General features: G+C 38.1%; 2 protein-coding genes and 1 long non-coding RNA gene across 5 annotated transcripts; 1 reads left to right on the top strand and 2 right to left on the bottom strand.

The window, feature by feature from the left end:
* The first annotated feature begins 2,516 nt into the window (after positions 1 to 2,516).
* On the top strand, positions 2,517 to 15,106 carry LOC128369042 (uncharacterized). The gene is made up of 3 exons (XR_008321995.1): positions 2,517 to 2,560; positions 2,802 to 2,993; positions 15,085 to 15,106. It is a non-coding gene; the product is annotated as an uncharacterized LOC128369042 (long non-coding RNA).
* Positions 6,281 to 8,927, bottom strand: LOC128368539 (nicotinamide riboside kinase 2-like). 3 transcript variants are annotated; one of them, XM_053329380.1, is made up of 8 exons: positions 8,786 to 8,927; positions 8,590 to 8,680; positions 7,739 to 7,787; positions 7,340 to 7,514; positions 7,151 to 7,222; positions 6,943 to 7,049; positions 6,701 to 6,786; positions 6,281 to 6,590 (listed from the first exon to the last, which is right to left on the bottom strand). In XM_053329380.1, exons 1-7 carry the CDS (start codon positions 8,809 to 8,811, stop codon positions 6,701 to 6,703), a joined length of 606 nt encoding a protein of 201 aa, XP_053185355.1. In that variant the 5' UTR covers positions 8,812 to 8,927; the 3' UTR covers positions 6,281 to 6,590. The 3 variants fall into 3 exon arrangements, with proteins under 3 accessions (XP_053185355.1, XP_053185356.1, XP_053185357.1); XM_053329381.1 differs by having other exon boundaries at positions 6,281 to 6,587; XM_053329382.1 differs by lacking the exons at positions 7,739 to 7,787; positions 8,786 to 8,927 and having other exon boundaries at positions 8,590 to 8,639.
* Positions 13,152 to 19,161, bottom strand: atcayb (ATCAY kinesin light chain interacting caytaxin b). The gene is made up of 11 exons (XM_053329379.1): positions 19,085 to 19,161; positions 17,648 to 17,706; positions 17,328 to 17,549; positions 16,485 to 16,643; positions 15,846 to 15,948; positions 15,362 to 15,493; positions 15,132 to 15,218; positions 14,522 to 14,620; positions 13,892 to 13,927; positions 13,756 to 13,803; positions 13,152 to 13,468 (listed from the first exon to the last, which is right to left on the bottom strand). The coding sequence occupies exons 1-11, from the start codon at positions 19,159 to 19,161 to the stop codon at positions 13,429 to 13,431; spliced, it is 1,062 nt and encodes a 353-aa protein (XP_053185354.1). The 3' UTR covers positions 13,152 to 13,428.
* Between the last annotated feature and the right edge of the window lie 2,713 nt (positions 19,162 to 21,874).

Raw genomic sequence — 21,874 nt, 5'->3', positions numbered from 1 at the left:
CATTTATCGAATTCAGCCCAGTTACTTACGCATGCACAGAAAGTCAAACTTTCTAGCAAGAAAATTTAACCCATCCCTTGCCGCGGTTAAGATCTGTTACACAAGACTTACACAAGGACGTTTGCTGAGTAAACTTTACGCACGGGTGTTAACTGAAGTCATCTGAATGTTACCTCTCAATCTGGTTATTTTCCAGGACCAGTTCATCCAGTGAGTGAAAAACTGAATAATTCAATCAAAATGTGAAAAAAGCCTTCTTTTTATTTTTACATGTACTTTTTCCTGAACTCTGAACATATAAACACCAGAAGACAAATGTGTAAACTTTTCACAGAGAATTGTTGCTCTATTAAAATGTCATTATAAAACCTAAGTAACATAAATATCAGATTTAATTTATCTCCAAGCCATTAAAATCCAATACACGGTCATTACTAATCAAGATTAATAAACAAATATCAGATAATAGCATACATCTTCTGACATTGTGCAACAAACGTGAAACAGCACTGACTGCACAGAAAGGCTTGATGGCCTCATGCAGACCTTAAACTTCTCCACAAGGCGGCAGTCTGTATCTGTGTTACCATGATGAACACTTGATGATCCTTTTATCCTGTGGGATCCCTCCTGGGTTAATCTGTCAGTCCAGGTCCATAAAAAAATCCACTGATCATCCGGTGTCCCTCTTTGATGACGAACATCCTTCATGACAAACAGTTATTTGCGCTGTTGCTGGATCATTTACAAAGTTATGTTTTAAAAGTCTGTTTTTAATCTTTCTTTATTTGTGTGTTCAGTTGTTTTACACTGGAGTCAAAATACTAACATGGTACTAACAAGTACTGCAAACAACCTTAACACACCCTGTTTGAATCAGTACTGCCCTACTTAAACAAATATGTTACTTTTATTCATCATTTAATAGTAAATTAATCTAGTTTCCTGTGATTTATGTGTCAAAATCTTAAAACACATCAGATATATTTTTTAGTTTATTTTCACTCCACTCAGTTTCAACATTCATCCATCCACTGATTCGCCTCAGTCACTCACCTGGATTTCACCAAGTAATTCAGCACAGTTTATTGGCTGTGCACAAAAAGTTCAGCACTGGCGTAGTTTGGGTCCAAATTTTGACAAATTGTGATTATTGGTGATATGTCTCAAAAGCACCATCAGCAGCAACACACAATGAAACAAACTCAGTGACTCATTAGGTGATTCAAACAGGTGACCTTCCTTATATTATACATACATTTTTGCAGTTTCATTGATTAAAATTTATGTTGTTAGGTACATTTTTGATAAACCTTACAAATGATTTTAAAAGCTAAAGATACATATTTTCATGTTTAGATCTTGAAAACAAGACATTTAACTGTGCATAATGGCAGATAATGGCATTGGGTCAACAATTTAAAAAAAGTCATATAATGAACATTAAGATACTAAATGCAAGATTTGTTTAAAAAAAGTAAGTACTGCTCCACTACAGTTTAGATTTTATTTCATAGATGCAGTTATTCACTAAAACACATGGGCTTTACATTGAACACATTAAAATGATGCTCACATGTACATGAATCAGTATTAATGTTGTAATAATGTGTAATGTTCATACAGTACTGTGAAAAAGCTTTAGGCACTGAAAGTAAAGTTAGCCTTTCAAAGTAATGCCATGAATGGTTTAACAGTTAAAGTTAACTGAATTTAACAGTTAACTTTATACAAAGTTCACAGTTGTTCAAGGTACTTTGTGTCTTCATGTAAACCCAAACTGACTCCATGATGTTGACATCAGAGCTCTGTCGGGACGAAACCATCTGTCACTGGACTTCTTCTTGTCACTGAAGATAGATTTAATCACTTTGGCTGTTTGCGGTCGTTGTAATGTAGTGGAATAAATCTGAAACCGATCAGATGCCTCCCTGATGGTATTGCATCATGGGTAAGAATCTAAACGCTTAAAGTGCCCAAAATTTTAGCACAGTACTGTGATAAATATAAGACTATAAACAGGGTCAATTTACACCACTGAGAATATCCTACTCCTTAGTGCTAAACGACCAATTATAAGCTGTGACCCGTAAAGTTGACATGAAGTTATTATAAAGCTCCACAAACATAAATGGTTTATGTGTGACAACCTGAAACTCTTCATATCATAATATATTAATGGTGATACGATACAGATTTATAAAGTCATAAACGTGCTATTAGCAGCACTCTCATAAGTTTATTATTTATACTTTGAGATGTTATTAAATATTCTGCTCAGCTGATTGATATGAGTCACAGATACACACACACACACTGATGTACAGACGCGTCACACACGGCCCAGTATTTGTCACCCCTCAGAAGGAGCGCTCGGGTGTACGTTTCCTCAGCCAAATAGGGCATCAAGATGGTGAACTATTCTTAGCCAAATAGACCTTTACTCTGCTCCAGAGCGAGGCCCCGCCTTGAAGTCCAGATTTATAAGAGAGACAGATCCTCGGCACTGGTTTGGCACAAGACCTCCCAAGCAAGACATGTAACCCACAAAATGTAGCCAGTAAGTATTGACGTTGAATTGAGTCTTTATTGTGTGCCTGAAAGTAAACAAATCACAACATAATGTTGCCACAAAAACTAATCTGTACTGTAAATTAGGAGTGTTTGAAAATAAAATAAACAGTTTCTGGTTGTTTTCATGGTACACCTACAGCAGCAGCAGAAGCAGAAGCAGCAGATGGTTGCCCGTGTGAAAGACTAATTCTTTTACGCTTTGAATATATCTTATCCCATGAATCTAGGTTTCCAGGGCTGCTCACAGCTTTGCTTCTTGTGAGATTTAACGAAGATGATGGTCTTAAAATGGTTTTACCACAAGAAACTCTCTCACATGGATTATACCTTTGGTCTTCCCCTGAGGCCTCACACTGCCATTCTGAGGAGTAAATGATAAATCCAGAAGGTTTACCACAGATCATGGGGAGACAATACAGGTGAGATGCTGATGAAACAATGTTTGAAATACATGAAAATTAATAACCTCTGTTGTGGGTGAGTCTCCCATTATGTGGCCGTTTGGTTCCTCCTGAGAGTAAAAACCATAACCTTTTAAATAAAACGGAGCCAAACATGAGTAGAAATAGAAATGCAGATATATCAGATATATAGGTCATCTGGACCATCAGGTTTCTTGTGACACATGTCTCGCTTATCTTTGACACCATAATAAGCGTGGTCAGCTCTCCCGTGCTCCTCGTGTTTCAGCTTTGAGCAACATGCTGGCGTTTCTTCACATTTTGCTATCAACAAGTGACAAATTAGTGTTGAGAGAACTTAATATGCTGCTTTCCAAACTTTAATGTTAATTTATTTTTAACGTCAATACACTTTGATCTCAAGTTTAAGAATCTGCTTTTTTAAAGGGATTACTTCTGCCTCAAGGTTTATGTTGGCTACCACTATTTTTTTTACAGTTTTTGGATATATATATATATTTATCAAATAAAGTTTATAAACCACATAAATAAAACACAAACACTGCCAGAAGGCACCAGAGCAACAGATTTATTTTAATTGATCTTTTTTTTATGTTTTACATGATCTAACCCAGTCTAAAGAGGTATTTAGTTGATTTTTTATTTTTTTTACCAAAAATCTTTATGAATTAATTTTAAAGTATTAACTGTACCATATTCACCGTAGATACAGAATACATTAAAAGAAAGGTAGAAATATATCATTATAGCATCAGTACAGTGCTGGACTACAATGAGCAGTTTCAAAATCAGTCATATAGTGTTTAATGCATGTTGTATATTAGACTTGTTTTACGTTGGTGAAGCAGGACATCTGCTCCTCAGTTGGTGGTGTGATTGCAAAAATCAAAATTCAAATAATAAAGGCAGAGTTGGACATGAAGACTGTACATGTGGGTGATGGTGGTGTGGAAAATATTCATGCTGAGTACTAATATGGAGAACCTGTGGTAAAGCATCGCTGCACAGTGGAAACATTAATATCAATGGCAAATACAAGACTTGAACTTGGATTGTCAGATGAATGGTGATAAATCAACTGAAATAAGTGACTGTTTTATGATAATTATATGTACTTTGGTGGGGTCTTGCCCTTCTTTTTTCATCATTATTGAAACAATTCAATTGTAATTATATGATTTTTGGGGTTTAACTTTTAGGATTAAAGTAGTTCAAGAGGAAAAAAGAATAAAGATATGTTTCCTCTGATGAGCTTAAAAGCACCAGATGTAATTTCTTTTTGTGTTATGGTATGGTTTAAATCAGTATGAAACAACAAAGTGTCACTTACCAAATCCCTTCACGGTCTTTTAAAAAACTAAAATCAATTAGAAACACTAGGTCAACCTTTTCTTTTATGACAGGCATGAATTCACTTGTTCACATGTGTTTGACGCAGCGAGGCAGCCGTAAGTATTTCTGTCATTCGGTGGCATAACCACAACTGTTCACTGGCTCAAAGGGGAGTCTGCAGAGCATGTGACAGCTGCTCATCTCCTGTGTCCCTGCCTCTCGGCCCAAACGTAGACACCCTGCCCTTTCAGGGTTGTCGTGGTGGAGGCTGACGTGGGAGCGCATGCCATCCCACAAGGTTCTCACCTTACCCGCCCATGCGGTGGTGCGTTGGGACTGGCCCGACTTGAGTCAGACCAGCAGAGTGGGTGTGGGGCAATCAGTAATTGGCTGTACACTTGTTAAATATATATTCCCCTGACACTTGAGGCACTTAGCCTAAATATAAACTGACAGACCAGCTCCCCTTTGCTCCAGGACAACTGCTGGCATGTAAAAACTCCCAGAAACGCATCACGAGATCATGAACCAACCACCCCCTCACCCCCCAACCCCTCCCATGCGCACCCTGCATTGCTCTGCTAGGGCCTGAGCCGGCCGAGTCTTTTCTCATATTAATGTACAGTGTGAGAAAATCTGTGATCATGAGAAGAAGAGGGAGAGATTTAGCAAGTCTTATAGATGTGTTTATTGATAGGTGGCAAATCCATTATTATAAGCTTTGGGTATAAATCCTGACATCTTAGTCATCACTTCCTGTCAGTCACAAGTAATTAGTTTTAAGCTTCAAAGTGACTACAATCAGCAGCAGATAGGACAAACAACCTTCAAGGTTAGTATATAATTCATTGGGGTTTTTGATATTGAAATATCAATAAATGTGAATTACACTGCTCATGTTTCCCCTCCTTTCTGTGCAGACAGTGTTGGCTGAGGGTAGAGCAATGTGGGTAACCTGATCATTTGTTGGTGTGCCTGCCGCTTTCATTGCATGTCTTGATGTAACCAATGCCAGTAATCAAACAATAAAAAAAATGTGTCCTTTCTTCCACTTGGCTACGGGCAAGAATAAAGAGACAAGGGCATGTTTAGGGTGTTGTAAATGGTGTAGTATTATTATGGCTCTACCCTGCTGTTGTGTCCTTGAGTTAGACCATGTGTTTTTGTGGCGGCCTATGATCTCCTTGTTCAGGGTGCAAATAAAATGATTCAATATCCCATAGTTATTATCATGAAGTGCTCCTGCAATACCCACTGATTGCTACATATCAGTAGACACAGATTTTCTTCCTTTGTTTTTGTATTTAGTGTGATATATATACTTGAGTTTAGTCGTATTAAACACCTAAAACCAAATTCAGTCTGGAGAATCAATATTCATGCAAGTTTTTCCTATTTTATATACCACAAGCTTAAATTATGGGCATGATTAAAGTGACCATTTCATATTTGTGTATCCAGATCTTTAAAATGGTCATTCTTTAGAAATGTCATTTAATAATGTAGTCTCATTGAGATTAAGATCTCTTTTTCAAGAGTGGCACGAGAACAAGAAACATTTAAACAACCACACAACCTGCATACAAGAGCAAGATGTATAAAACCAGACAATTAAGCTACAATTTGAAATTAATAAAGACAATTTCAAATGCAATAAAACAATGTAGCTTTAGGGCAGTAAAATCAATGTATTTGTACTTTTTTCTTCATGTAGACTATAATAGTTTATCTATTATCTTTTTGAGGAGATGATTACAGCCACTTTAACTATGGCACTTAATCTAATCTGGTTTATAAAGAGGATTTTATCAGTCTTTGTCGATATGTGTAAATATTTGAGCCGGAAAACGTGAGGTTTGTGAATGAGAGCAGGACTTTTATGGCAACTTTATGAGTGTTTGAAGTGAATAGAGAAAAAGAACAGGAGACATAAAGTAGATTCAGTGATTTCTTTATGTTGCGGACATAAATCTTTCTTCCCAGTGGGCATTTTACTTACTAACGTACAGTACAATTGGATCAGACTTGAGATCTGTCCCTGATGTTAAACACTGGGCAATCCAGAGGTGGCTTCTTCTTTTAGAAAAAAAGTTACACAAGCTTATACAAAACAATACTTCTGCTTTTAGGTCTTAATAAGTTACATGATTAACTATTTACAAATCAGAAATCATATAGGCTAGAAGCACAGAACTGGTGTTACATATTTACTCAAAATATATTTACAAGTCTATACACAAATCCTCTGTTGTCCCCGTCCTGCTGTAGAGAGAGAGAGAAAGAGGAGTTACTCACACGGAAGAAATGATGATCAGAATAATGATCTGACTGAGATAATGTTCAAGCTAATCAATGTTTAAAAGTTTATTTACCTATGAGTTGTTCAGCAGGGCATTCTGAATACTTTCATATACTTGGTTGTACATATCTTCCTTTGATGACATCCCGTCAAGGTACGCTGTGCAGAAAGGGAAATCAGTTGTGAATAAGAATCATTTATAGTCAAGTTGTTTGTATTTAGGCAGTAAGGATGGAAATAGGGAGTCAGAGTAGTGGAGAAACCTGGGGGATCATTGATATTTAGATCCACAGGTGAGGAACTGTCTTAACATACCTATTCTGTCGCTATTGCTCTCCATTTCTTTTCTGTGTTTCAAGTACATGGGCCAGACATGGCCGTCGAAAAGGCCGGGGGGGTCGGGGACTGTGTATGTCCTTGTACTGCAGGAAATACAATCAATCAAGTCACATTATAGCCTACACCTGCAATACTGTGTCCAACACTTGTGCAATGTGTCAACATCACTCCACAAGACCGTTACCTTCTTCTCCTTTTGCACTCCTCATAAGGAATGGAAATGTAGAAACATTTGTCATAGACGTCAAGGAGAGGCCTGCAGAGGGGAGGCAAAGCTCTGATTAATGAAAAGCTTTAGAGATCAGGAGGCCTGTTGCCTAGATTTGAGAGAAAACGTGGTGGTAAGTTAAGCTGATGTTGGCAAGTGACCTACTTGTAATTGTAGATGAGGAATCCCTCCACGATGAGAAAATGGATCCCCTCCTCCGAGTCGGACAACTCGGCTTCAGGTGACAGGCTGACACCGTGGGAGCGGGCAAACTTGACTGGGTTCTCCTGCCAGCCTTTCACAGTGTTGATCATAGCCTCCATGTCCAGGGCAGTGATCACTGATAAAGAACAAGGAGGAAAGAAAGAACAGCAGGCTTCACCACACATGCAATCGATGGTCCTCACCAATGTGCTTAAACACACATTAGTCACGGTTAGTGAATGTCTGTAGCATTCACAGAATATCAATGTTTAGGATTGATTGGTTACCAAACTACAAAAATGTGCAGGAGAAGAAAAAGTACATTACTGCATGGTTTTCCTATGCGAAATCCATTCTTACCATCCCACTGTCTAAAGCCGTCCTCCCCGACTTCTATTTGATCGGGTTTCTGAAATAACAGTAACCAATAAAACATTGCTGCAACCTAGTAACCAGTTGGAGCTGATCACACCTGGACAGGACAAGTCAGGGACTCGTCTCCACCAAAAGCAGCACACGATGAATTTTTTTGGTGCGCTTTAAAACAGAGTTGCGGTAGGACCCCACCTTTCTCTACACAATGTGTTTTACAACATCTAAAAACTATAAAGTAGGGTGAAAACACTTGTTGTTGCTTCACTTTGATGAAAAGAGGGATGTTTTTAGGGATGAAACTTCTAGCTAGCTTATTTCGCGAGGGTCTCGGACACTTCGACTTGGAACTTGCGATTTTTTTCCAGTAAAACGACACCCTTGTTGTCTTGCTGTAGTGGTATAACACATGTGATGAGATGAAGTGACACTGATGTTTTAAAAAACATGATTGGTGATTGGTCGTCAATCAACCTTTGCGATGGACGATGGATGAGGTAGAAATTAAATGGCTTGTTTTATGCCAAATGATGTTAATAATATTAAAAAATGGGCAAATAAATTGGGTACAGAATTTGTAACATGCTTGGACAAAGTCTGACTTTAAGTGGGGACGCTCAACCCTTTCATTGGCTGTCCAGGAGACAATCAGCCAGATGTATTACTAGGCTACGGCCATGACAGGACATCTGCAGGTCAGACTAGCGGGTTATTTCTGAGCATTACTTTATTATTATTATCAATTAAACATTAATGCATTAAAATTATATTTATTGTAGCTTTAAAATGAATATACAAACCTCAAAGCTAACAAGAATAATGACTTTAATTTTCTTTACCTTGAAAAAGTCATCCTGATGCACCACACAACAGTTGGGTAATGTCCTTAAGAGTCTATTTGTCAAAGTGGTCTTCCCACCGTTGGTCACTCTGAAAAAAAAAAGAAATTCATGTCACACAAATAGGATTTACATTCTGAGTTTCGACAAATTTTCATTTATAGACACACAGGAAAATACAGGAAACAATACTCACCCTCCAATGCCGATAATTAGCTTCATTTTCTTATTTTGGATATTGGTCACCTCTGGAATTCAGTAAATAAAAGAAGGGAACCCAGCCAAAGCAAACAGTCTCTCAAAGGCTCAAAACCTTTCCTTCTCTTCTGCCACAAACGTTCCCCCCTTTTACTACTTCATTGATAGACTATCTCCCTGCCGAGCATATAAAGGATTCAGCTGCAGCATCACAGCTTGTCAAACCAATCAGGCTCCCTTTCCTGCAGCCAATAAACTACCACTTTACAGCCCACAGCACCAATGGTGGGGAGACTTAGGAGCGTCACATTTGCATGAAAGTAGACCCCAAATTTTCCACCTGCTGTCAGGGGGTCTGTGAACACTTGCCAGCTGAATACCTGACAAATACCACACACCTAACAGTTCTCCAAAGATACTAGAGACTTTACAGCAGGAAGCTGCTGTAGACTGACGATGCTGACAGATCTTGATTTGTTATACATTTGAGGTCATAGATTAAATTCTAAATAAAAGTTTTGGCACTGTGTGGAGAGCAGGCTAAGAAGTGTACAATTTTTTTTAATTTACTGTAAAACATGCCAGAGTATATAAGCCGTGTCCTGTTTCTGAAACATCTGTGACACAGCATAGAGGAAAACCTTATTATTTGGGTTTTTTATGGAGGGAAACATTTCCATGCTTAGACAGCTCTGGGTGGGTGAAAACCAGAAGCACTATATTTAGTCGGCTTTTGTGTGTCTGCCTGCTGTGTCACGCATATTTCTGATGCAACCAGCTGGAGTACATGACCACCAGCCATGTGACCAGAGTGCCTCGATATATTTATTAGAGTGTCTATAGAACAGGCCTATCTCTTTGAACTTAAACAGTACAGCTTTTATGAGCCTCAGTTATTACACACCTATGTGTACATTTGTCCAGCTGTTTCTTTGAGTATTTGAACAAATTAATTTATGACTGTTCATATCACTGCAAGAGTGAGAGAGGCGAACTTTGAGTTCCAGCTATCGGAGCACATGGTGTCATGTTTCGCTGCTGACACTATGTGTTGATAATATTTTTTCATCTCTTGTATCATAAGGATTGGTTGAACCTTCACATTTTGTAGTAGCCTGATGTTAGTAAACAGAAATTGTTACATAAAATATGTACATTATGTTACATAATATATGTTTTTAAAAAAAGGTTCAGATTACAAAACTGTTACAAAACTGACCCATATGTCTCTGCTCACACATAAGCACCAAACCTTGCGGTCCACTGTGTGAAGCATGTGGTGCACATACTTTTTCCCTCTGTACACTGAGCGGACAGACAGACCTTTGGATGACAATTTTGTTGAATTATTATATTTGTACAGTTGAAATATGACTTAAATGTTACTGTTAAAGTCTTAATGATACCATGAGGCTAAGATAAATGGAAAAATGACCTACATGTCATGGATAAAAAGGAATAGTTTGACTGAGTTTGGGAAATACACCAAGCCCAAGATAATAAGATTGATATCAACCTCATGTCTGGAGGTGGTTAGCAAAGCTTAGCATAAAGACTCTGCAGTCTGTGAGAAAGCTCTAGCGAAGCTCTGTCTGAAGTTCAAAAATACCCCAAAAGCTCACTAATTAACACAATGTATGTGTTATGTGTTTTATGCATACAGAAAAAACTGTGAAAACAACAATTAGTGGTTTTAGAGGGAGTTACAAAATGTGACTGCTTCTTGAAGCAGACTCGACAGTAACGACAAGTCTCTGGACCCTGTCATTTATCAAGAAGTAGCACACAAATCCATGTAAAACCATAAACTGTCACAAAGATTAAACAGAATGTGTTATTAATGAGCTTTAGAAGTGTTGATAAGTGTATTTTTTAATTTTGGTTTGCTTGTGATTTCCTCCTTGTTGAAGCTGATCAACTGCTAGCTGTAGCTTCATACTGACTTCAGAGTGGTCTCGAGATTGTCATCGAAGTCGAAGGAAGAAAGCAAATAAGCGTACTTTACTAAACGATTCCTTCGATTTCATCATATTTTGGCAGATGCCGCTATCAATTAATCATGAACATATGTTCAGTATACAATCTATTATTGCTGAAAACTAATTTTATATTATTATAGGTCAAGAGACATATGAAGTAATGTAATAAAAACCAACCAAACCAATTCATCAGATTAGACTGATGGATTTTACATTATAGACTTTCATCAATGGTAGAAAAAAATATGCAGGACAAAGGCTTTTAGTGCTGACGGATGGCAGTGACAGTACAGTTCATTATGAGTTATATATCATCCTAATAACCTTGTGATCACAGTAACCTTGCATATAAAAATAAAAAGGGATCTGAAAGGAACAGCAGCACAGGAGGTGCCATCAGGTGACATCAACCAACTTGGCTACCATGGCCTTCTCATAAATCATACCCATGTTCGCTGATAACAACATGGAAAATGTTGCAAAAATTCTGGACCAAACTGGAAGAAACTTAACTTATATTAAAATATAAGTTTTAAAGTACATCAGCAAGCTTTCCTTGCACAATATCTGTTGTGTTGCAGGAGTCAAGAGGGATACAGGGGCGTGTGTAATCATGACAAAAGCTTATTTTAATTAATTGATTTATTTTTTTATTTTTTTACAAACAGTAAATGGCACATTTTCATAAATAACACTTTGAATTATTTGACTCTTTCATTAAATATATTTCATTTGCAACAATGTATGCTTTTCTTTCTTCTTGTAAAAGTACTTCTTCAAACATGATGGAAAATGACTTAAAAACTTGACAAAAACAGATGTAACAGAGACAGAAGGATATAAACAAGCATGCCACCTGCATATCAAACTCTGGAAAACTTGAAAACTATAATACATGTTTGCATCAGTAACATTGACTGTAGGTCTAAGAAGAAACAACATCATTGCACGTTATTTTGCAGTAAACGATCATGAAACCAAACAATACCCATGCTGTTCTTATCAAAACAAAATATCTGTGCAAACACCTGTCTCAAAAATATATTACAAGTATATACACTTTGAAACGTCCGACATTCCTGGCTCCATCGGAATGTGCTTGAGAGTTCATCCAAGTCCTTAAATTTTCATTCATATGGTTGAATTCATGCTATAAATAGAGCTCAGGTTGACATGCAGGAAGCAGATATATTTTATTTAGCTTTTACTTTTTAAAACTTTAGTGTAAATTAGCTTTCAGCTGTTAGAAGCAAGTATGATATTGAAAATAATGTTTTGAGAAATGATTGTCTTGCACCTAATCCAGTTGGGTGATTAAATCCAGTGCAACAAGCGATGGTCTCGGCTGGCTCCCGTTTGAATGAATGGACGTTCTCCAGTGGCTTTTGGATTCAAAGTGCTGCAATGCAAATACAGAGAATTAAGTTCTCTCTCTCCGACTGACCTCTGTCCTGACAGTCCGAACGATAATTTGATAATGATTTAGGTATTTTGCACCTGCACAAACAAAATGTTCCTGATACAATTTTAAAATCTGCTGTATGTCATTGAGCATGAACTATTCTCCTCAGTCCACCATGACACATATCAGGTTTGCCTATATATTTTTCTCGTGCTTCCTCCCTAGCATTTGGTTAGGGGATAGTGCCTCTGTCCATTCCTGAGATGTCAGCCAATCCTCTGGTTGATAGCTCCTGTGATATATGGAGGTACATAGGAATGGTCAGTACAAGTCAGTGGCAGAGTACACCAGAGGGGGTGGGGAGCTTCTAAAATAACCTATCCTAACTAACCCCAACATGCTGCGGCGGGTATTTCCCTTGATTTTAACACAGAGTGTGTGGCGTGGATCAATTTGCCAGACCTTGGTTGTACAAGCCATTTAAAATAGAAGTGATTAGTTGTGAACAGGCAGGCTTAAAGAGGTGAGCAGCTGTGCCTTATGTAACATGACGTACTGAGGGAATACTATGTTTGAGGTACAGCTAGCATTTCTTGGACCCTCTTATAGTCTGAGCTGAAGCATGACTTGGCAAAAGAAGGAATAATCTGCTGCTTGATGAGTTCGGTAGTCAAAATATTTTGCAGTACTTATATATATATGTATAAAATGTTTTGCACTTTGGACACTTTGAGAGGAATCAAAGACCTCTAGGAATCAAAAAATTGTGTCTTTAAGTCCTTTTTAATGACCAATGTTTTGTTATTGAATAAAAGAAACAGTGGTTAACTTCAGTTTCCTTTTGGGGCTCAACTACCCATGAAGAGAGATGTACTTTGAGTTGGACTTATTTTATAAAACTGCAGATATGATTTCATTTTTTTAAATACTGTGTTTTAAAAGAAGATTTAACTTTTAAGATCTGAGTCATCCCATCATCTGGTTTGACTCGATGTTATACTGTAAACTGTTCTTGGAGTGGTGAGTGTGAGGTGACCCTGTGGACCTTTGGTTGGTGATCCAACACTCCAGACAGGACATCGTCCAGCATTTCAGTGATTTACTGTATCGTGTCCCTTTGCAGACATAAGCATGTGTGTATGTGCAGAAGAGAACATTTCCATTTATGTCAGAGATTAGTTACAGTGGGCTGACATTACAAACCAGGGTTGCAAAGCTGATGAAGGGGCAATTAAGTCAACGAGAACCCTTACCTTAATGTCAGATGTCACTGCCCACCTCTGCTATCACTGACTTTGGCCTGGAAGTGACAGATTAAAGTTAAGCCTTAAATAATTATTAATATCTTACTAACTCATGTTAGGTTGAGCCATAATAAATTCAAGTGGCTGCAGAAGTCTTTTGTATTACATTTTCTTGACACTAAAGGAGGAAGCTGCCTTATTTCAGTCTCTTAATGGATTAAATTAAATAACAAATAAACCTTAATTTTTTTCATGTTGTAGTATTATAGTTCTGTAGCAGAAACAATATTTAATTCATTAAAAAATGGCATTGGACTGTATGTACTGGAAAATATGGGTTCACCTTTCTTTGGGCTGTGTCGGGTTGGTCTGCTGATGCTCTTGCTCAAGCCTGTTAGACAGATAGATATAAATACTACATCAAGAGTCTGAACTCTAAATCCTTTTAACGTGAAATCACATTAAAATCTGTTGCTCACCTTTCTCTTTGTGCTCTTAGCTTCTCGTCATCATACCTTAGGGGGAAAAAAGTAGAATGGAAATTTCTGACTGATGTGTCATTACATAAACGTACTTCTCAACAGATATATAAAGAAACTGATAATACATTGCTGTACACTATTGCCTGTTTAAGCATTCACTGCAGTGTTCTGGTTATGAGACTCACTCATGAATTCAAAGGTACAGCCACCTACAGTTTGCTTAAAAATTATGACTTTTTAGAGATTCTGTTATGGTGAATGTTGTAGAAGACTTTACTGTCATAGGCTCTTTTCATTTGCTATAAAAGACAGCAAGCTGACAGAGTGAATGCCGATTTAGAGTAGGTTTTGTGACTGCTACTGCAGGCTATTTTGACCATCTATTGTTTCAGTTAAGTGCATTAAAATAAGTAGCAGCAACTATACAATTAAATACATGCAAACAATCTACAATACATAATATTAATTAATGATCCATAAACAGAGTTTGACTCAGATTTAGTTTGAATGCAGTACTGTAAACATTCTTACATGATTACTGTATGCATGCAATGCAACACTTTATTTTAGCTGCCACAGACACATGTAGTGTCTCAGTAGTGACCCTTGGTGGCTGAGAGTACTTACTGCAGCACACACTCAGGGATTTGCACATGCTCCATGGGGATGATCTGGCTGAGTTCTTCCAGGGTGTGAACGTAACGGATCTTATCCATGAACTTCACACTACAGAGGACAACAAATGTTTCAAAACGAAATATATATATAAAAAAAACTAAAAAGAAACAGAGCAATACAAATAAAAAATAAAAAGACAGTGTTAGTTAATGAAGAGGTCGAGGTCCATAATCTTCTAGAGTCATATTCTTTAATTAATTTGATTTATTTGAAGGAGAGTCATGCAGTAAAGACACTTGAGACAGATGCCAGCACATTACAACTGTGTTAAATGATCTAGGAATGACTATACTTTTTTTTGACGACAACAGAGAGAGAAGGGGCTTGACAAACTACAAAGGAACAAGATTCAAACTATGGACACTGCAATTACATGGTCCGTGCTTTAACCTCTTGGCCACCAGGAAATGACGAATTATAATATTTTAATATTTTGTCATGGTCTGAATAAATACACCACAGGCTTTTTACGACATGATGTAGTCATTTTCTATCTTCTCTCTATTTCTTAGATATGCTGAGACAGGGATAGACTGATGGATCATTAACATATCCTCACCTGATAAAAGGTCTTGAGATGGCAAGGACTGTCCGGATGAACCATGTTGGGTGAGCAATGATGAGACACTTGAGATTCTTCCTCAGTCTGTAGTAGACATGCAGATCAGAAGTGTTTGAGATGCCTTCATATTTCTCATCACCATTTTTAACATCACTACTTTTTATCATCATCCTCATCAACAATTTCATCATGTTAGCCCAATCACAGTGTTTTTTTTTCTTTCTTACTTCCTATCAATCATCTGGTAGCATCTCTTCAGCCAGCTGATGCCGGGCATCTTCCTGCGAGGAGTTGCTCCATTCAGGTAAACAATCATGTAATCTTCTGCCACCAGCAGCTCAAGGCTGCTCACAACGTACCTGATGACAGAACAAACACACTCAGATCTTCAGACGATACAGCAGCATATTAGAAACATCAATTACACAGAATTCCTGCTTTCAAATGGTGATTTGGAGTGGATCCAGTTTAGATATGAGCTTGTAAAAGGAAACTTTTTGAAGCCAAAATGATGCTGTTAAACTGAGTCATCTTTAATTTCCATCATATCATTTCAAACATGATTTGACATGCGCATTTCATAGACAAATCATCTCCAGTCATGTCTTTTAATCAATTATTCTTTAATGCAGTGAAAACAGAACAAAGTAAAAGAATAATGTTATAAAAAGATTAATGATAAAGCACGCTAACTCTGAGAGAGTTTCTTACAGGAAGAGATTCTCCATGATGTATGTGTAGTCCTCACAGCTGCTGTCAGGAAGGTAGCAGGCTGCAAACACGATGATGGCATTTAGACCTTCACCATAATAACCTGAGAGAGAAGAGAGACACATTCAGCATGATGGCAATGGCATTTTAACAGTGATATGAGCAGAGGCATTTTACTAAAAATCAATAATGATATCAACTCTATCATAGTCTGAAAAACTATGGAGGTCTACAAAATAACTAACTTTTTCTATTTTCTGTTGCCTTATTTCAACAGCTATTACATTCTGGTAATTGAATTAGCTGTTTGTACTTATTTAGAGTCAGTAGTTGCGTTTTAATCCCATTAAGCAAACATGTATTTTTAATATGAAGCGCATGAGTTTCCCTTGTGTGTAAAATGAGCCATATAAATAGTTTGCTTTGCTCTGCATCTTTGCTTTTATGACTCTTAATGTCCCTTGATGATGCTTCAGAGGCATTTCCACCCTGACAATATATTTAATTTCTGGGGAAAAAACCTTGTAATCTGACAGTGCTTATCTTTCAAACAGTTTAACATGCTTACTTGCATGCAAGCACATAAAGCCTCTTGCATATTTATAAAAGCCCATATATACATTTGTGACTCGGATTTACCTCCATGTGTAACCACCCTCAGGTACGGCCTGATGACCTGCATGTCAATCCGTTGCTCCTGGTCACCGATGATCACTGTTCGCCAGAGACGGCCAGATGAGTCTCTCTCTTCATCACTTTCACCTGGAAGACGTTTAGCGCTGGCAACAGGAGTGTCATCTGCAAGCAAGGTGTGAAAAAGTTGTTGCTTAGATGGTTTAATCCTCCTCTTTGCTTGTCTAACATTTATGATATGATATCATATGTTCAACAAGAGGGGCAGGGGGTTGAAGATTTTCATACCTATCCGCTATCAAACTTCAACATGACTCATAGCTTGAGACATTTTCTACAAATACATGTTTTAGTCTTAACCAATACAAATCTAACTAACTACATAATGTGGAAATAAAAAGCTGTGAAAATTCAGCTTCACATAATTTTTTGTCAGATTTGAAAAGACACTTTAATTTATGTTTTTGTTGAGATTTTGTTGTATTTATTCAACTCTATGGTGGATTATGAGTGTTGTCAGTGGTACTATTGTACTGGATCAATGATGGAAGATGGAAAGAGAATAGACCAAATTAATCCTCAAGTAAAGACTCTAAATGGAGCAAACTTTGCTGAAATAAGAAAGCAGTCTATGTTTTTTGGCCATGCACTTCTGAGAGCACTCGCTGTTTGGAGAAGTAAAAAGCAGTAATTAGAACCAAAGAAAGATGACGTGAGGTCTGAGGCAGGGCACAAATCAAAGACAGAGTAGGTAATATGATTTGCTTCTAACATGAATCCTTTGCTCTAAAAAATCCTCAACATTTAATCGTTTCTAAAATTTTCATCATTATGTGACCTCCATCTGACCTTCCCACTCCAGCTCGTTGCCATTGTTGATGAACTCCAGCGAGTCAGTCTCATCAGGAGTCTCAATGTCGTCCACATTGATGTCCAGGTCGTCGGGCGTTTCCAGGAAGTCATCAGAGAGCACGGACCCCTCGCTCTGATCCAGTGACAGGTTCATGTCGGGGGCGATCAGTGTGCGGCGTTTACACTGGGATTCTCCCACATTCAGAGAGGTGGGGGGATCTAAAAAAATCAAGTCAGCTTAAAAACAGCATATACAGTAAAAAAAATAAATAAATAAAATAAAATGAAATGAAATGGTGTTTATTTATTTCACGTACTGGTTCTTATGTCGGTGAGGCCACATGAAGAATCAACATCTCCATCTTCTGGTAGTGGCCTGAAGATAAATACATATAGGCATAAATACAATGACAATAGAAACAGTACAAAATAGAAATGGACTGACCTCTGGATGAATTATAGTTTCTCTTTGGTTTTGGTCTTTTTTTTTTTTTTTTTTTTTAAAAAAAAAGCTAGTTATTAACATTAAGATTCCAAATAAATTACTATAATAGAAAAATCAACAATAAAGTAATGTAAGACAAGTGGTTCCTCTCTCTTAGCTTTTTTGTTTTTGAAGCTCTATTGTGATTTAACCACAGTTTGTCCTTGAAAACAATACGTGTTGTTTGAGAAGCACTACCAGTAATTCTCAGCTCCCATCTGACATTATAATAAGACGACTGAATGCTGAGTGCTGTGGGATAGGAGGGCAAGATTATAGTAGATTGCACTCAAACAGACACACACACACAGAAAGAAAGAAAGAAAGAAAGAAAGAAAGTCACAGACATTAACGCAGACATGCATGCAGAGACAAACACACCCTAAAACACCACAAGTATGGGCTCGCTGATGGAGCTGCCGGGATAATTGCTGTTATTATGTTGTCGGTAGCTTTGTAGAGGCAAGTTAAAGACAGCCTCAACAGATATTCAAGAGCGGATTAAACAGCAAGGAAGAGAAAAACAATTTGCGGTGTAGAAGCAACATTGAATATTTTTGACATTAAATTTTGTCTTATTTCTTGTCTGAATTTCACCACATTTTATGTTTTTTTTAAAAGATATTTCTGGCCTTGTTAGCTACTAAGAGATGACTCATACTAATGATTCTGAACTGTGTTAGTACTAAGATGACTTGCAGGAGATGGACAAAACTATTGTATGTAATATAAGATGTAAATCTGTTAAAAAAAGGGGTAGGACTAGAAAAGTTCCTTACTTCATCCACCCATACACCATTTTCGAACATTGAATGGTTATTATTTAGTTGTTTATCTACAGTTTGCTGTCATTTCTATTTTGTTATGTTTTGCTGCCTACTTTATATTTCATTTTGCTATTTTAACACGTGTGAGATAAATAAATAAACTAAATTAAAGGATAGAGTTGATATCCTGGAATTATCTGTTTTCTCTGCTCATTTTTACAAGCACATTTCCAGTGTGGGTGTGGGTGGCCAACTATTTTTAATTGCGAGTCACTACCATGTGTGTTACCTTCTGTCTTTTTTTCTTTGTGCAAGCTGCTAGTTTGCTCACTGACATGATACAGCCTCATCACGCATCACGTAACGACTACATCACGGAAAGAACACACCTGCTGCCATTCAGCTTTCAACGCATGTGACTTTCCATCATTGCCAAGGCCATAAATGAATAGACAAACTGCACATCGACAGACACTCTCACTTTCATACGCATGTAGGGATACCTAGGGAAATCCTCATCCTGCCACTCGTCCTTGACTTCCATGCTATCCATGCGTAAAGTTGCTTCTGCTGTACCCATCCTCAGCCGGGGAGGACGGGATTCAGCTCACTGTGGTTGACAAACAGGAAAAATGGCATCAGTCAGGAGGATACCATGCTATGAACACAGTTAAAAGATATGTGCAGCTGTTTTCATAGGACGAGTAAAGTCTGACTCATCTACATATTAGTTTTAAAAAATGTATTATAATAAAGTATTCTGGAGAGCAGAAATGTGAAGAATCCAAAACGCCAGCCTAAAGAAATGACAAAGCTTGCAATTTTTACAGCTCATATACCATTCTTGCAGTAATAAATACTGTACAATCAAGTCAGTGTAAATACACATAAGTTGGCAAAAGTAGGTCTTGTGTGTGGTTTTCTTCTTCTGCTTCTCTGGGCGAGGAGACAAAAATAAAACAACACATTGCTCATACAATCCCCGGAGGGTGATACAAGCAAATAATATCTCCATATTTTACATAACCAAATGAGAAATGACAGAAATGACCTGTCCTTTCCTTGGTATGTGACGTCAAGCTTTTGATACACATTGTCTCCTCTTTGGGTCAATTGTTGCAGCCTGTCAAACAAGAATCAGTCATGCATGGAGTGGACATCATGTATGAGCCACGTGTCAAAAATGTGTATGGAGGGGGGTGGGTGATGGGTGGAGGGGGACTGTCCTTTCTACATCACTGTCCCAGACATTGATCATGCTGCAGCAGACATTCATTTGTCCACTGGCATGGCACTGATGAGCTACAGTGAGACACATCAGAGGGGGAAAAAAGTGGGCTAAAAGGCCTTCAGGCTACATGTTGCTTGTGCTACTGTGTTGTGATTGGATTCTAAATGGTGGAGCTGTTTATCAGTCCCGTGAGGATATTGTGGCTATGGGATGTGGGCTTTGATAGGGAATTCCTTAAAAGCTGTATTAAGATGCTTCAGGGTAAATTACTCTTCAAGTTGCCTTCCTTTGTTGTCACACTCGCATAAAAAAGTCTCCTGAAACGGATTGATCATTTTTCCCTGCTAAATCAAGAATGAAAGAAGGAGTGTGACAAGCTGAGAAAAAAGAGGGAAATTCACACATAAACAGCAACTCAGTGCGTGTGGATTGTTATATGTGCAGATGTCTCTCGTTCCGGCTAAACTGCTCATACAGTCAGCTGCTGATTGATGGACACAAAGTAATGTTGCAGCAGCACGTGCTTGGTAGGGATTTGAGTCCAGATGGCAGGGCAGCATTTATTTTCCAAACACTATTTCCAGAGTTATGGACTGTGCTCAGTCTACCAAAACCAACACCTAATAATCAGTCTCACAGATGGAAATTAAATTTATACAACTGCTGAGTAATGCTTTAATAATAAAAAAAATTGTACTTTTCTTCTAACATGAATGACATTAAAGTAAAATGTTTTCCTAATACTCCTCTGCCCTATTGAATCATTTACATGACTTGCGTATTGAAGATAAGCATCGATAGAGCTGACTGATGATGAAAGGCACCAGAGAAATCATGAGTGGAGCCTTCCTCAACTTGTCTGATTGCAATCTATGGCAAGAGGACAGTGATACAAAAAGCCTATATGCTTCATTGGTGCTGTGGATTTCAGGTGTCATCAGATTTTGATTAAAAGTCCCCATCCACTTAGAATAAGTGGGAAGAGCAGACGAAGAAATACATCTAGGATGGAATAACAAATGAATAAATAAATACATTTGGCAGAGAATAGTATGAATAGTATGATTGTACAGTTGGATTCCTCATAGGTTTCCAGGGCTAATCAGTGTGTGAGAAGCTATTCAGTCACGACTGCCGCCCTTTCCTTATCTGACAAATGGAAACAGACACCGTCTCAGTAATTTGAACCACAAATAGGAGCAGAATGAAAAGGAGCATTGATTGAGTGTGTGCTCTCTGTGAATCACATTTTGTGCACTTTATCAAGCTGTAATCACAAAAAAACTATGGGTCATGTTAAAGCAGGGTACTCACATAGTGTAATTAAGAAGATTTCCTCTTCACCGTCTTGGAAAGCGTCTCTGTTTTGCTCTCAGATTCTCCTCTCTCCCTGCTTCCTCCTTAAACCTGCTTGAGCAGAGTGAGGCTCATTACTGTTTACGTCTGCAGGTGGGACGCTCGTGTGCTCAGGATAGGAGCTGCTGGACGACTCTTGCTGTCTACTGATGCTTCTGATGGAGACTGAGAGAGAAATCTTGTCCTCCTGTAAAAAAGAGGAACAGTTAGGAGAGTCAGGGTCATCACACAGCAAACGCCATCCTGCTCTCATCTTTTCAGTCTCCTCTGTCAGATCCCATGCTGCTTTTTGGACAAAAGATAATCCTCAGCCTGTGCTCTCAGCTTGTCTCATGATGATCACTCTCTCTCACTCTCTTGCTCTCTCTCTCTTTTCCTCCCATTCACCTCTGCTTGTCTCTGCTGAATCCCCCTCTACCCTCCTCCTCCTCCTCCCTCCAGCAACACTAATGCCCCCACCCCAGCCTTTAATCCTGCTGTGATGATGTCACCCGTACTGGAGCTGTGTTGTGATAGTTATGTAATCAAACCTGCCTTCCTTCTCTTTGATTTTCTTTGGCTGAGTGCAGCGCCCCGAGTCAGGATCAACTGTTTTCCTTCTTGCCACGTTCAGTCCATTTTGCATCCATGGTTGAACATGTTTTTATCCTCCTGCAAGCTTGAAAAGATGGACGTTTCTAATTCACCGCTGTTCCCTGGCAACAGC

This window comes from Scomber japonicus, chromosome 12 (assembly GCF_027409825.1).
Source record: "Scomber japonicus isolate fScoJap1 chromosome 12, fScoJap1.pri, whole genome shotgun sequence".
In the NCBI taxonomy this organism is placed as follows: domain Eukaryota; kingdom Metazoa; phylum Chordata; class Actinopteri; order Scombriformes; family Scombridae; genus Scomber; species Scomber japonicus.
Note: the sequence above shows the minus strand (reverse complement) of the source record. Positions and strands in the feature narration are given on the sequence as shown.

Excerpts from the sequence above, each read along its gene's own strand:
- LOC128368539 (XM_053329380.1), bottom strand. The coding sequence starts at position 8,811 with ATGAAGCTAATTATCGGCATTGGAGG. Across the intron at positions 8,681-8,785 it reads CTAATTATCGGCATTGGAGG|AGTGACCAACGGTGGGAAGA; the intron begins GTGAGTATTGTT and ends TTTTTTTTTCAG. Across the intron at positions 7,788-8,589 it reads ATCAGGATGACTTTTTCAAG|AAACCCGATCAAATAGAAGT; the intron begins GTAAAGAAAATT and ends CTGTTATTTCAG.
- atcayb (XM_053329379.1), bottom strand. The coding sequence starts at position 19,161 with ATGGGTACAGCAGAAGCAACTTTACGCATGGATAGCATGGAAGTCAAG. Across the intron at positions 17,707-19,084 it reads CAGGATGAGGATTTCCCTAG|GCCACTACCAGAAGATGGAG; the intron begins GTATCCCTACAT and ends ATTTATCTTCAG. Across the intron at positions 16,644-17,327 it reads CAACGAGCTGGAGTGGGAAG|ATGACACTCCTGTTGCCAGC; the intron begins GTCAGATGGAGG and ends CCTTGCTTGCAG.